Source organism: Wickerhamomyces ciferrii, contig 00257 (assembly GCF_000313485.1).
Source record: "Wickerhamomyces ciferrii WGS project CAIF00000000 data, strain NRRL Y-1031 F-60-10, contig 00257, whole genome shotgun sequence".
Taxonomy (NCBI): Eukaryota; Fungi; Ascomycota; class Saccharomycetes; order Phaffomycetales; family Wickerhamomycetaceae; genus Hansenula; species Hansenula ciferrii.
In genome coordinates, this window is record NW_011887483.1 from 24,646 (window position 1) to 36,299 (window position 11,654).

Sequence of the window (11,654 nt, forward strand, 5' to 3'; positions counted from 1 at the left end):
AAAGGAAGGATAATGGTTAGACAGAGGGAGCACTACAATTAACTACAGGAGTATACTGGGTATCACTAAAATCAATTGTTAATTCTATGTAAATCATACGATTCTATTATCCTTTTTTACCACTTCATTAATTGCGCTTCCTTTTATTGCGATTGAAAAGTTTTCAAAGAAATCGAATTTACCAGAAAAATGAATTTTAACTTAATAAAAAATGATGATGTAATTGAAAAAATTCATTTTTAATCATGTGACTCTTAGTCAGCTGATCGATCACGTGTTTTTGAAAAATATTTTTATACTGTCTTTATTGGTACGTTGTTTATGTACAGATCTATTCAAGTTTTTATATTGTATTACTGTGTATTACATCTATCTAATGGCTAATATCAAGTATTTAAATCATATGGAGACTAGGTTTCTCAGGTCTTTGAAACAAATATGGTCAAATGGTTCGATTCCTTCCAAAATTGCAGTCTCTTTATCTGGTGGTGTGGATTCAATGTGTTTAATTCATCTATTAAATAAAGTTAATCAATTGGAAAATTTAAATATTTCAATATATCCTATATCAATGGATCATGGCCTTCGGAAGGAAAGTTCAAATGAATTGAAATTTATACATCATGAAATGGAGAAATTAGGTTTAGATTCAAATTTCCAAAGTTGTAAATTAGATTTATCTTCATTATATACTAGTAATACAGATAGTACATCAATTAGTTTTGAAAAATTGGCAAGAATTAAAAGATATGATAAATTACATGAAATATGTAATCATTTACAAATACAAAATATCTTTACAGGTCATCATGCAGATGATAATTTAGAAACTTTTGTTCTAAGATTATTGAATAATAGTGGTGAATTTGGTTTAAGAGGTATTTCAAAAATTTCAAATGCTCCATTGTTATCAAAACCTTTTATTAGTTTTAATCAATTAAAATTAATAAGACCTTTATTGGATTTCAATAAATTTGAAATATATAAATATGCTAATGAACAAAATACAAATTGGGTTGAAGATTATACAAATAATGAAATGATTGCAAAAAGAAATATAATTAGAAAATATTTAAAAGAAAACAAAGAAACTTCTAAAGTATTACAAGAAACACAACATGAAGTTATAAATTTAACAAATCAAATTGAAATTAAAGTTAATAATTTATATCATAAACTTCAAAACCAAGGGACAATAACACAAAATCTAAATTCATTAAATATAGAATTAGATCAAGAAATTATAAATTCGAATTCAAATATAATAATTGCAAGATTATTATTTAAATTAGCATACCCTTATTCACCAATGTTACATTATCATTATAGATTTACAAAATTCCTAGATCATATACCCAATTTATTAAAACAAGAAAATTTCACATTAATGTCATTAAAATGGGAATCAAAATCAATTAAAAGCAAAAACCCAGATAACAAAGGAATCAAAATAAAGATTAAAAGACAAGTTGAATCACAAAATGAACCATTGGAAATTATAATACCTCCTAATTCAAAAACTAATTGGATATTATTTGATAATATATATTGGTTTAAATTTCAAAATAATGAATCTCAAAGTAAATCTTTCAAGATAAGAAGAGTAACTAAAAATGATCTTTTTTTGAAAAAGCAATTAGGTATAAAATCATTATCAAATTATGAAAATTTACCAATAATTTATGATCTTAAAAAGGGGGAATTTCAATTACCAACTGTGTCACCAAATCCTGAAATTAATTGGAAATTTAAACAAAATATATTTGAATTTTAATCAAAATGTTTCTTATATATCCACTATTACTGGTGCTTCTTCATCATCATCTTCCACAAACCCAGTAATATGAATCCCAAATTTTAAACTTAATAAATTTTTCAAATTAATGATTTTTTTAATTAATGAACGAATTTCAAATTCTTTTACCGTATATTCAAATTCTGATATTGATTTATCTAAAAATTCTTCATTTATAAATTCATCAATATAATCTTCTTGAAATTTTTCAAATTGTATTGTGAGCACATCTAAAAAATTTTCAAAAAAATTTAATCTTTCTTGAATTGATTCCTTAACATTAAACAAAATTTTCAAGAATTTTAACCATTGAATTGAACTACTATAATTTGCAAATATAATCATATTTAAATAACATTGTTGAAATTCACTTAATAATAAATTTTCATTATCATTAAACCCTGAATTTAAAATTTTTTGGAAAAACCATGATTTATCTAATGAATCTTTTGTTTTTTCAATTGAATTCCCATTAGGTCTTATGGTTTGATCTAAATTTATCATAGTATATTTAATCTCTTCATTTGATTGATCAATAATTGAATTTATAATAGGATCTTGTGATAAATTTCTTGACTTAGAACTTTTATATAAAGTATCTAATAATAAATTATTTTCATCACTTGAAGTTAAAACACTATCAATTTTTTTACCTTTAGGTAATATGAACGCAACTTGTCCAATATTTATATATTTTGTCAGTGCTTCCCAATGTTCATCATTAGGATAATTAATCATAAATGAATAATATTCTGAAATTTTTGATAATTCTTTATTTATATTTATTTCACCAATTTCTTCATCAACTAAGATTTTCTCCTCCTGAGAATCCCAATATACCAAGATTATATCACCTTCTTTTGCATTTATATAAAAACCTTGTCGTATACTTGATTGATCTTTAGCAAAATGTAATATATGAATTCCATCAGGTATTAATTTAATACCTTTTAAAATATTATTTGTATTGAAGAATTGTAGATCTATCCCAACAAGCCAGTTCTCGGGAATGTTATTGAATATTACAGTAGTTCTTGAAGGTCTGTTCATCATGGAACCTCTGATTAACTTAATACAAAACCGTGTAGTACAATAATCCAATTGATTAACTAGTTGAAAAGTTCTGAAAAGTATATAGATGAGGTCGGAATTTGAATAGACAACACGTGATTATTGCTACCCTCGAATTTCAATTTCAATATTTTTAATTTTTCGCCGTCGTTGAGTTCTATAATGAGTGAAAAAAAAAAATCAAAATTGAGTCAAAATAAAACGTATTTATAATATTTATAATCTATTGATCTAAAATCAACAATCAAAAATTATACATTATTTTTTGTTTATAATAATTCAATTATAATAGTATAAACAATAAGATGGCTGAAGAAGAAGTTAAATCAGCTCCTTTCTCCTTCCCAAAAGAAGAAGAAAAGGTTTTGGATCATTGGAATGAAATTGATGCTTTCCATACTTCAACAAAAATTACTGAAGGTAAACCAGAATTTTCATTCTTTGATGGTCCTCCATTTGCTACAGGTACTCCTCATTATGGTCATATTTTAGCTTCCACTATTAAAGATATCGTTCCAAGATATGCTACTATGAATGGTTATCATGTTGAAAGAAGATTTGGTTGGGATACTCATGGTGTTCCAGTTGAACATGAAATTGATAAGAAATTAGGTATTACTGGTAAACAAGATGTTATGGCTATGGGTATTGATAAATATAATGCTGAATGTAGAGCCATTGTTATGCGTTATGCTGATGAATGGAGAAAAACAATTGGTCGTTTAGGTCGTTGGATTGATTTTGATAATGATTATAAAACTTTATATCCAGAATTTATGGAATCTGTTTGGTGGGTTTTCAAACAATTATTTGAAAAAGATCAAGTTTATAGAGGTGTTAGAGTTATGCCTTATTCAACTGGGTTAACTACTCCATTAGCTAATTTTGAAGCTCAACAAAATTATAAAGATGTTAATGATCCATGTGTTACTGTTGGTTTCCCATTAAAAGATGATTCAAAAACTTTCTTGGTTGCTTGGACTACTACTCCATGGACTTTACCATCAAATATTGCATTAGCTGTTAATCCAAATCTTGAATATGTTAAAATTTATGATGAAAAAGCTGAAAGATATTATATCTTGATGGAATCATTAATTAAAACTTTATATAAAAAACCTCAAAATGAAAAATATAAAATTGTGGAAAAAATTCAAGGTAAAGATTTAGTTGGTTTAAAATATGAACCATTATATGATTATTTCTATGAAAAATTCGAAGAAACTGGATTTAGAGTTATTGGTGCTGATTATGTTTCTGCAGATTCAGGTACTGGTATTGTTCATCAATCTCCAGCTTTTGGTGAAGAAGATTTTAACGCTGCCACTGCTAATGGTGTTATTGATGAATATCACTTACCACCAAATCCAGTTGATGATAAAGGTTGTTTCACTAAAGAAGTTACCGATTTTGCAGGTATTTATGTTAAAGATGCTGATTCTAAAATTATTAAAGATTTAACCAATAAAGGTAAATTATTATTAGCTTCTCAAATTAGACATAGTTATCCATTCTGTTGGAGATCTGATACTCCTTTATTATACAGAACTGTTCCTTCTTGGTTTGTTCGTATTAAAGAACAAATCCCAGATATGTTGAATAATGTTGAAAAAACTAATTGGGTTCCATCAACTATTAAAGAGAAAAGATTTTCAAATTGGATTGCTAATGCTCGTGATTGGAATATTTCAAGAAATCGTTATTGGGGTACTCCAATCCCATTATGGGTTAGTGATGATTTTGAAGAAGTTGTCTGTGTTGGTTCAGTTGAAGAATTGAAAAAATTATCAGGTAGAGATGATATCACTGATTTACATCGTGATAGTATTGATGATATTACTATCCCATCTCAGACTGGTAAAGGTGTCTTGAAAAGAGTTGAAGAAGTTTTCGATTGCTGGTTTGAATCAGGTTCTATGCCTTATGCACAAGGTCATTATCCATTTGAAAATAAAGAAAATTTCAAAAATAGATTCCCAGCTAATTTTATTTCTGAAGGTTTAGATCAAACTAGAGGTTGGTTTTATACTTTAACAGTATTAGGTACTCATTTATTCAACACTGCACCATATAAAAATGTTATTGTTAGTGGTATTGTCTTGGCTTCAGATGGTAAAAAAATGTCTAAACGTTTAAAGAATTATCCAGATCCAACTATTGTTTTAGATAAATATGGTGCTGATGCTTTAAGATTATATTTAATCAATTCACCTGTTTTACGTGCTGAAACTTTGAAATTTAAAGAAGAAGGTGTTAAAGAAGTTGTTTCAAAAGTTTTATTACCATGGTGGAATTCTGTTAAATTCTTGGAAGGTTCAATTGCATTATTGAAAAAAAATGAAAATGTTGATTTTAAATATGATGCTTCATTAAAATCTGATAATGTTATGGATAGATGGGTTTTAGCTTCATTACAATCATTAATCAAATTTATTCATGAAGAAATGACTGGTTATAGATTATATACTGTTGTTCCAAGATTATTAGGATTTATTGATGAATTAACCAATTGGTATATTAGATTTAACCGTCGTCGTTTGAAAGGTGAAGTTTCAATTGATGATACTCAAAAATCATTAAACACTTTAACTGAAGCTTTATTTGGTTTAGATCGTGCAATGGGTCCATTTACTCCATTCTTATCAGAAACTATTTATCAAAGATTAAGTGGTTATTTCAAAGAAGAATTCTTAACTGAATTATCATTAAATAAAAAAGATATTAGATCTGTTCATTTCTTACAATATCCAACTGTTCGTGAAGAATTATTTGATGAACGTATTGAAACTGCTGTTTCACGTATGCAAAAAGTTATTGATTTAGGTCGTAACATTCGTGAAAAGAAGATGATTTCATTGAAAACTCCATTAAAACAATTGGTTATCTTACATAGTGATAAACAATACTTGGCTGATATTGAAGCTTTGAAAGGTTATATCATTGAAGAATTAAACATTCGTGATTTAATCATTACTTCAGATGAAAAGAAATATAATGTTGAATATACCGCTGTTGCTGATTGGCCAGTTTTAGGTAGAAAATTGAAAAAAGATGGTAAAAAAGTTAAAGAAGCTTTACCAAAATTAACATCTGAAGAAGTTGAAGGTTATGCAGCTAATGGTAAAATTACTGTTGCAGGTATTGATTTAGTTGAAGGTGATTTAACTGTTTTAAGAGGTTTACCAGAAGATAAAGCTAATGAAAATCAAGAAGTTAGAACTGATAAAGATCAAGATGTTTTAATTATTTTAGATATTGCAATTTATCCAGAATTGAAAACTGAAGGTTTAGCTCGTGAATTAGTTAATCGTGTTCAAAGATTACGTAAAAAAGGTGGATTAGAAGCTACTGATGATGTTACAGTTCAATATAAATTAATCAATGATACTATTGATTTTGAAAATGTTATTTCAACTCATAAAGAAATGTTAACCAAGACTTTAAGAGGTGAACTTGAACCATTTAATGATTCAACTAAAGAAGTTGTTGCTGATGAAGAACAAGCAATCAATGACTGTACATTTAACTTAAGAATCTTAAGAATCTAAAGATGATATTTACATAGACATCTGATATATTTTTAGAGTTATATATATATTTAATATAAAAATTATGTAAAGTTTGGATATTAGTGATTAAACTTTTGTAAATAAATAAAATAAATATGGGGATTATAAAAATCTATTAAAGTTATATTTTCCTACCAAAATGCTTTTGAACACATGATCTAAACGCTTCAAACTCTTTACCACATGTGTTTTTCTTCATATTTGTATAGTGTTGTAGCACACATTCACCATAAGCAGCAGCCTTTAGTAATATGATTAGTATATAATATCTATAATTGTGGGTTAATCTACAACAATCCAATATAATACACATACTGCTTCGGGACACTTAGCACTGGACTCTATTAGTTTCCTTGTGGGTCTCACTGCAAATCTAGAGGAAGACATTGCGCAGATAAGCTCAATTGTTTGTAATTTTAAAGCGAATCTGATGACTTCAAATATTCAAATTACTTATTGTTCTAATATCTCCACCAAAAACAAACCATTTGCGTCGCGAACCGTCCTGAAAACACATACAAAAGACACGATTTGTGGCATAAAAGAGGAGTTGACAGTGGGAAAGAGACTTTTCAATGATTTAAAGATATAAATTATGTTCTATGTATAATATCTGCTTATATTACTGTCTATAAATACATTTAAACCAATTGAAAGCTCAAATTTGACTATTATTTGATAACTTGATAATCCGGGGTTACCCTCCACCGGTTCTCCTTATCAAACGATTATAACCTTGTTTTAGAAATTAAGACGCCACTCGTCCTCCACAAATCAACAACAACAACCTTTAATCCAAACAATCAACAGGATAGTTGAGAGAGAAGCTAATTAGGAGAGGTGAGTAATGTCAGAGAGAAGATTGAAGGTGATGAGAGGGATTCAATGCTTCAAAAGACTTGTGCTTTCAAAGTCTTGAAGTTGTTTGTGTCAAAATCCTGTATAACCTTTATAATTAAAAACAATCAGAAATTATTGTGGATTGATAATTGAATTAAATACTAACAATGGATACAGATATATACATATCAGGAATAAGAACAAATCCTCACCTGTCATCATGAGATTTGAATTTAAAGACGAACACTCTTTTGGTATGTGTCAAAAATGATTTATATTTTTATTTTGGCGTGTCATATACTAACAAGGCTTATAATTTTAGAAAAGAGAAAAGCTGAAGCTACAAAGATTTGCCAAAGATTTAACAATCGTATTCCAATCATCTGTGAAAGGGCTGAGAAATCCAACTTACCAGAAATTGACAAGAAGAAGTATCTTGTTCCATATGATTTAACAATTGGTCAATTTGTTTATGTTATTAGAAAAAGAATTCATTTACCACCTGAAAAGGCCATTTTCATCTTTGTTAATGATATATTACCACCAACTGCAGCTTCAATGAGTTCAATTTATGAAGAACATAAAGATAAAGATGGATTTTTGTATGTCTTGTATTCAAGTGAAAACACATTCGGTGATATTGGTGACTTACCAGGAGTTATTGAACTTGATGAATAAAAGAGAACTATTCAAAATTGTATTCGTGAGAATTGGAAATCATTCAAATATTTATTATAAGCTGGTCTTATCCACCTTTGGGGAAAATATATATATATATATATATTCATATTGTTATTCAATTTAAATTATCACGTTTCCCTTATATGGTCTTTTTTCAAATTAAGAAATTTATGTGTTCGGTGTTTGTCTTTTTTATTTTTGATTTTTCAATAGGTACTTCTTTTATTTAAATATATCATTTTCGAGTATTTAATCAAGTTTATGGGATTAAGAAAGCTATGTGTCGGAAGCTTTTAATATATATTATTGGTGAATTTCGAAGTAGATAATAAAACCGTTTATACTCAGTGTTGATCATCATCTCAAGCACTTACCGTGAAAATAATTTAATTCAAATACTTCCATATTATTTTGTTTAATTCTAAATTGGTCTCAAGAAATGCATGGTAATTTTTATACTGTATCATATATATTATAATGTCTTATATATTTTAGACATCTGAACGTTTGAATCATTATTCCTTCACGATCCCTAAAATCTTTAGGCTTCATCAACATCTTGCTCTATCGTAAAGATATTTTCATATCATTTATTTAAACTCTTAACTATTCACAGATCTCATTAGATTATATGACACATAAAGTATCATAGAACGCATTCGCGGAAAATTATTACGTAATAAATCTATTTTATAGAATTGTATCACAAATTTAGCCTCAAAGAATGATAAAGTGATACCAAAATGCTCATAAATCTTTTGGGTACTCACTAATGTATTTAAAAGAGCTATTTTCAAGATAATTTTTTTAAAACATTAAAATTATTTTCATTTCTAAAGTAAAAATAAAATTTATTAAGTCATATTTATTTTAAAAGAAAAAAACACAAAAATTCAAACCTATAAAATTGGCCTAAAAATATAACCGTTCAATAGATATAAACGTTTAATCTGGAAATAAATTTTAAAAATGGTATGTTATAGTATAAATATATTGAATAAATTACAATTTTAATTTCAGATTACGTTATAATTTACGTAAGCAATGAAAGGCAGTGTAGCTTTTCAAACATTTCAAAACCTCCAACAAAGACTCCGTGGCCAAGTTGGTTAAGGCGTGCGACTGTTAAAACTTTCAACAGGTTATCGCAAGATCGTCAGTTCAATCCTGACCGGGGTCGAAATTTTTTTTTTTGCTATTTTTCCGGGCGATTTCCTCTATTTTGAACTAATTTAACCCATATTTTTGTTTGATAGTGGACTACATGGTTAGTGAATCTTTTTATTAGTCTCTACAGGGGTTGAAGTTCTTAAATGTCATGTGTATATACTTAAAATTTTGAATTTTTGAAAATTTCTCCGAAATCAATAATTAAAAAACTTAGTTGAATAAAACACTAATTATTCAGATTCCACATCTATGTAGAAGAAGAAGCTAAATCTTCAACTTGTTTCTTTGATGGTTCTTCACCGATTCTTTCTTCTAAAACTTTCAAAGCAACTTGTCTTCTTCTTTCAGCTTCTCTTCTACCATCAACTTGTTGAGCATTTTGTTGACCTGTTAATCTTCTATTTGCAACTAAATTACCTTGTTCAATTTCTGAATCATTGAATTTATTTAAGAATCCTAATTGAACAAATAATTCATAAAATTGGTTGAAAATTGGTGAAAGTATTGGTGATAAAGCATCTGGGAAGAAATGAACAAGACTAAAAGTTTCTGAAGCATCACCTTTTAATCTTTGAACACCAATAACATCATTTGGTTGTGGTAATAAAGGATCAATAATATTAGATTGAAAAAATCTTAAGTATGACCATGAAACTAAAAATCCAATCCAAGCTTGGAAAAATGGAGCTGGTTGGAAAGTAATAATTGCAAAAATTGTGATACTTAATAAGACAACAAATGGTAGATGTTTAACTCTAGCATTAACAACACCTTTAAACAAATTTAATGAATGTTCTGGGATTAATTGTTTCAAGACAACTAAGAAACTAATTAAAACTGAAAGATTAGTATCAACAGGGATATTAAAAAATTCTGATTTAAAGAAAATATTTGAAATAATTAGTGATAAAGAAACTAATAAATTTGTAACACCACCAATAACAACGACATATTTGATTAATTCTTTACTTGACCAAGATCTTTCAATGAATTTACCTGCAAAATATAAAACCACAATTGAAATTAAAAATTTGAATATATTAGTTTCCACGAAAATTGAAGTAACCACAGTCCAAGGATTAAATAAAGTATGATTTGGAATCAATTGTAAATAAGGAACAATGATTTTACTAAAATCAACATCTTTTTCACCAATTTCCACTAAACTGTTATAAGTTTTATATCTTAGAAATAATAAAAACAGTGAAGAACCAATTAATGATCCAATCAAATATTTTGTAGCTTGAGGTAGATTAAACCTTGAGAGTTGAATTGATATACTTGACATGTTGCGATTACGATATAACGCGACGGCAATGGCAGCTATTATGAGACCTATTTTGTAATTGAATTGAGATTCAGATTTCCTCTATATTGAAGATCTCTGACTTTGTTGTTGTTTGAAAGCTGACTTTGTTGATGTTATGGAATTGTCTTTCGTGTCAAGACTAGATTTTTTTTTAAATTTTCTAATTTTTTGATGAAGATTTTACGCGGAGGACAGTTTTGTACATTAACTAGATTTAATTACTTGAAAGATAAAAAGATAATAAGGATCATACTCATTTTTATTGTGTTACTGAGATCTTTTGTTTGAGAGAATTGAACCAGTCTTTTCCTGGTGATAAAATGTCGTTTTTTTTACAAAAGAATATGCTGCTCTGTGTTCTGAGTATTTCTTATTGTTATAATCTAATTTTAGTACCCACGAAAGTACTCAAAGAAATAGAGAAAGAACAGAAAGTAACCTTAACTAATTATACGTATTAATCAATTATTTGTGATGTCTTCTCTTATCCTGTCTGTGTCTGTCCCCTTTCAACCCATAGATTCATATCTTGATCGTCTTTGTCCAATCTGTGTAGATTATGCAAAGTTCAAGCTCGTGTAAAGGCCCAATTTTCGGACAAAGAAGCTGTTTTAATTTTCTTCACATGTCAAGAACCAACAACTTCATCAACTTCAACAAACTCACAAAAGGTGCCACAAAACCGTTAGAATCTCATTGGAAAAATCCTTTTGGAACCATGTCAAGTGTCAGTCCCGAGCCTACAACCCCATCTTCCTCGAAGGAACAGACTTCAAAGACTCAACAGAAGGTTAAAAAGCCAAAGGCAACCAAAAAGACAGTCTTCTTATCCGATGAAGAGAAAAAAAAACATCATATAGAATCAGAAAATAAAAGAAGAAAAGCCATAAGAGATGCTTTTGAGAAGTTGGTTAGTTTGAATCCTGATTTGAAACCAAGTGATAATAGATCAGAAATTCTTATCTTGAATAAATCTGCTGAATATATTCAATTATTACATCGTGATAATCAATCACTTGTGGAACAATTAGAACTTAAAGGTATAAACGTGGATGAAAGATTGAAAGTTAATAACAATGTGAAGTGAGGTATATTCCAAAAAATTTACGGAGAAAGAGAAAACGCTAAACTGAACTTGCTTCATTGCAATACTTTTAGTGTTTTATTATACAAGCTGAAAGTATAACTATTGATGACTTCATCAATTTCGGTTGATAAG

At 28.0% G+C, this 11,654-nt stretch overlaps 6 protein-coding genes across 6 annotated transcripts; 4 read left to right on the forward strand and 2 right to left on the reverse strand.

The window, feature by feature from the left end:
- Window positions 1-403: 403 nt before the first annotated feature.
- Window positions 404-1,774, forward strand: BN7_6224 (tRNA lysidine(34) synthetase; the record flags this gene model as incomplete). The annotated part of the gene is made up of 1 exon (XM_011273205.1): window positions 404-1,774. One exon carries the CDS (start codon window positions 404-406, stop codon window positions 1,772-1,774), a length of 1,371 nt encoding a protein of 456 aa, XP_011271507.1.
- A 12-nt stretch (window positions 1,775-1,786) lies between these two features.
- AAR2 (U5 snRNP complex subunit AAR2) lies at window positions 1,787-2,848 on the reverse strand (the record flags this gene model as incomplete). The annotated part of the gene is made up of 1 exon (XM_011273206.1): window positions 1,787-2,848. One exon carries the CDS (start codon window positions 2,846-2,848, stop codon window positions 1,787-1,789), a length of 1,062 nt encoding a protein of 353 aa, XP_011271508.1.
- Window positions 2,849-3,171: 323 nt separating this feature from the next.
- Window positions 3,172-6,414, forward strand: ILS1 (isoleucine--tRNA ligase ILS1; the record flags this gene model as incomplete). Its single annotated transcript, XM_011273207.1, has 1 exon — window positions 3,172-6,414. The coding sequence occupies one exon, from the start codon at window positions 3,172-3,174 to the stop codon at window positions 6,412-6,414; it is 3,243 nt and encodes a 1,080-aa protein (XP_011271509.1).
- A 1,081-nt stretch (window positions 6,415-7,495) lies between these two features.
- ATG8 (ubiquitin-like protein ATG8) lies at window positions 7,496-7,953 on the forward strand (the record flags this gene model as incomplete). Its single annotated transcript, XM_011273208.1, has 2 exons — window positions 7,496-7,529; window positions 7,610-7,953. The coding sequence occupies 2 exons, from the start codon at window positions 7,496-7,498 to the stop codon at window positions 7,951-7,953; spliced, it is 378 nt and encodes a 125-aa protein (XP_011271510.1).
- Window positions 7,954-9,373: 1,420 nt separating this feature from the next.
- On the reverse strand, window positions 9,374-10,414 carry BN7_6228 (rhomboid family protein; the record flags this gene model as incomplete). The annotated part of the gene is made up of 1 exon (XM_011273209.1): window positions 9,374-10,414. The coding sequence occupies one exon, from the start codon at window positions 10,412-10,414 to the stop codon at window positions 9,374-9,376; it is 1,041 nt and encodes a 346-aa protein (XP_011271511.1).
- A 646-nt stretch (window positions 10,415-11,060) lies between these two features.
- BN7_6229 (uncharacterized protein) lies at window positions 11,061-11,522 on the forward strand (the record flags this gene model as incomplete). Its single annotated transcript, XM_011273210.1, has 1 exon — window positions 11,061-11,522. One exon carries the CDS (start codon window positions 11,061-11,063, stop codon window positions 11,520-11,522), a length of 462 nt encoding a protein of 153 aa, XP_011271512.1.
- Window positions 11,523-11,654: the final 132 nt, after the last annotated feature.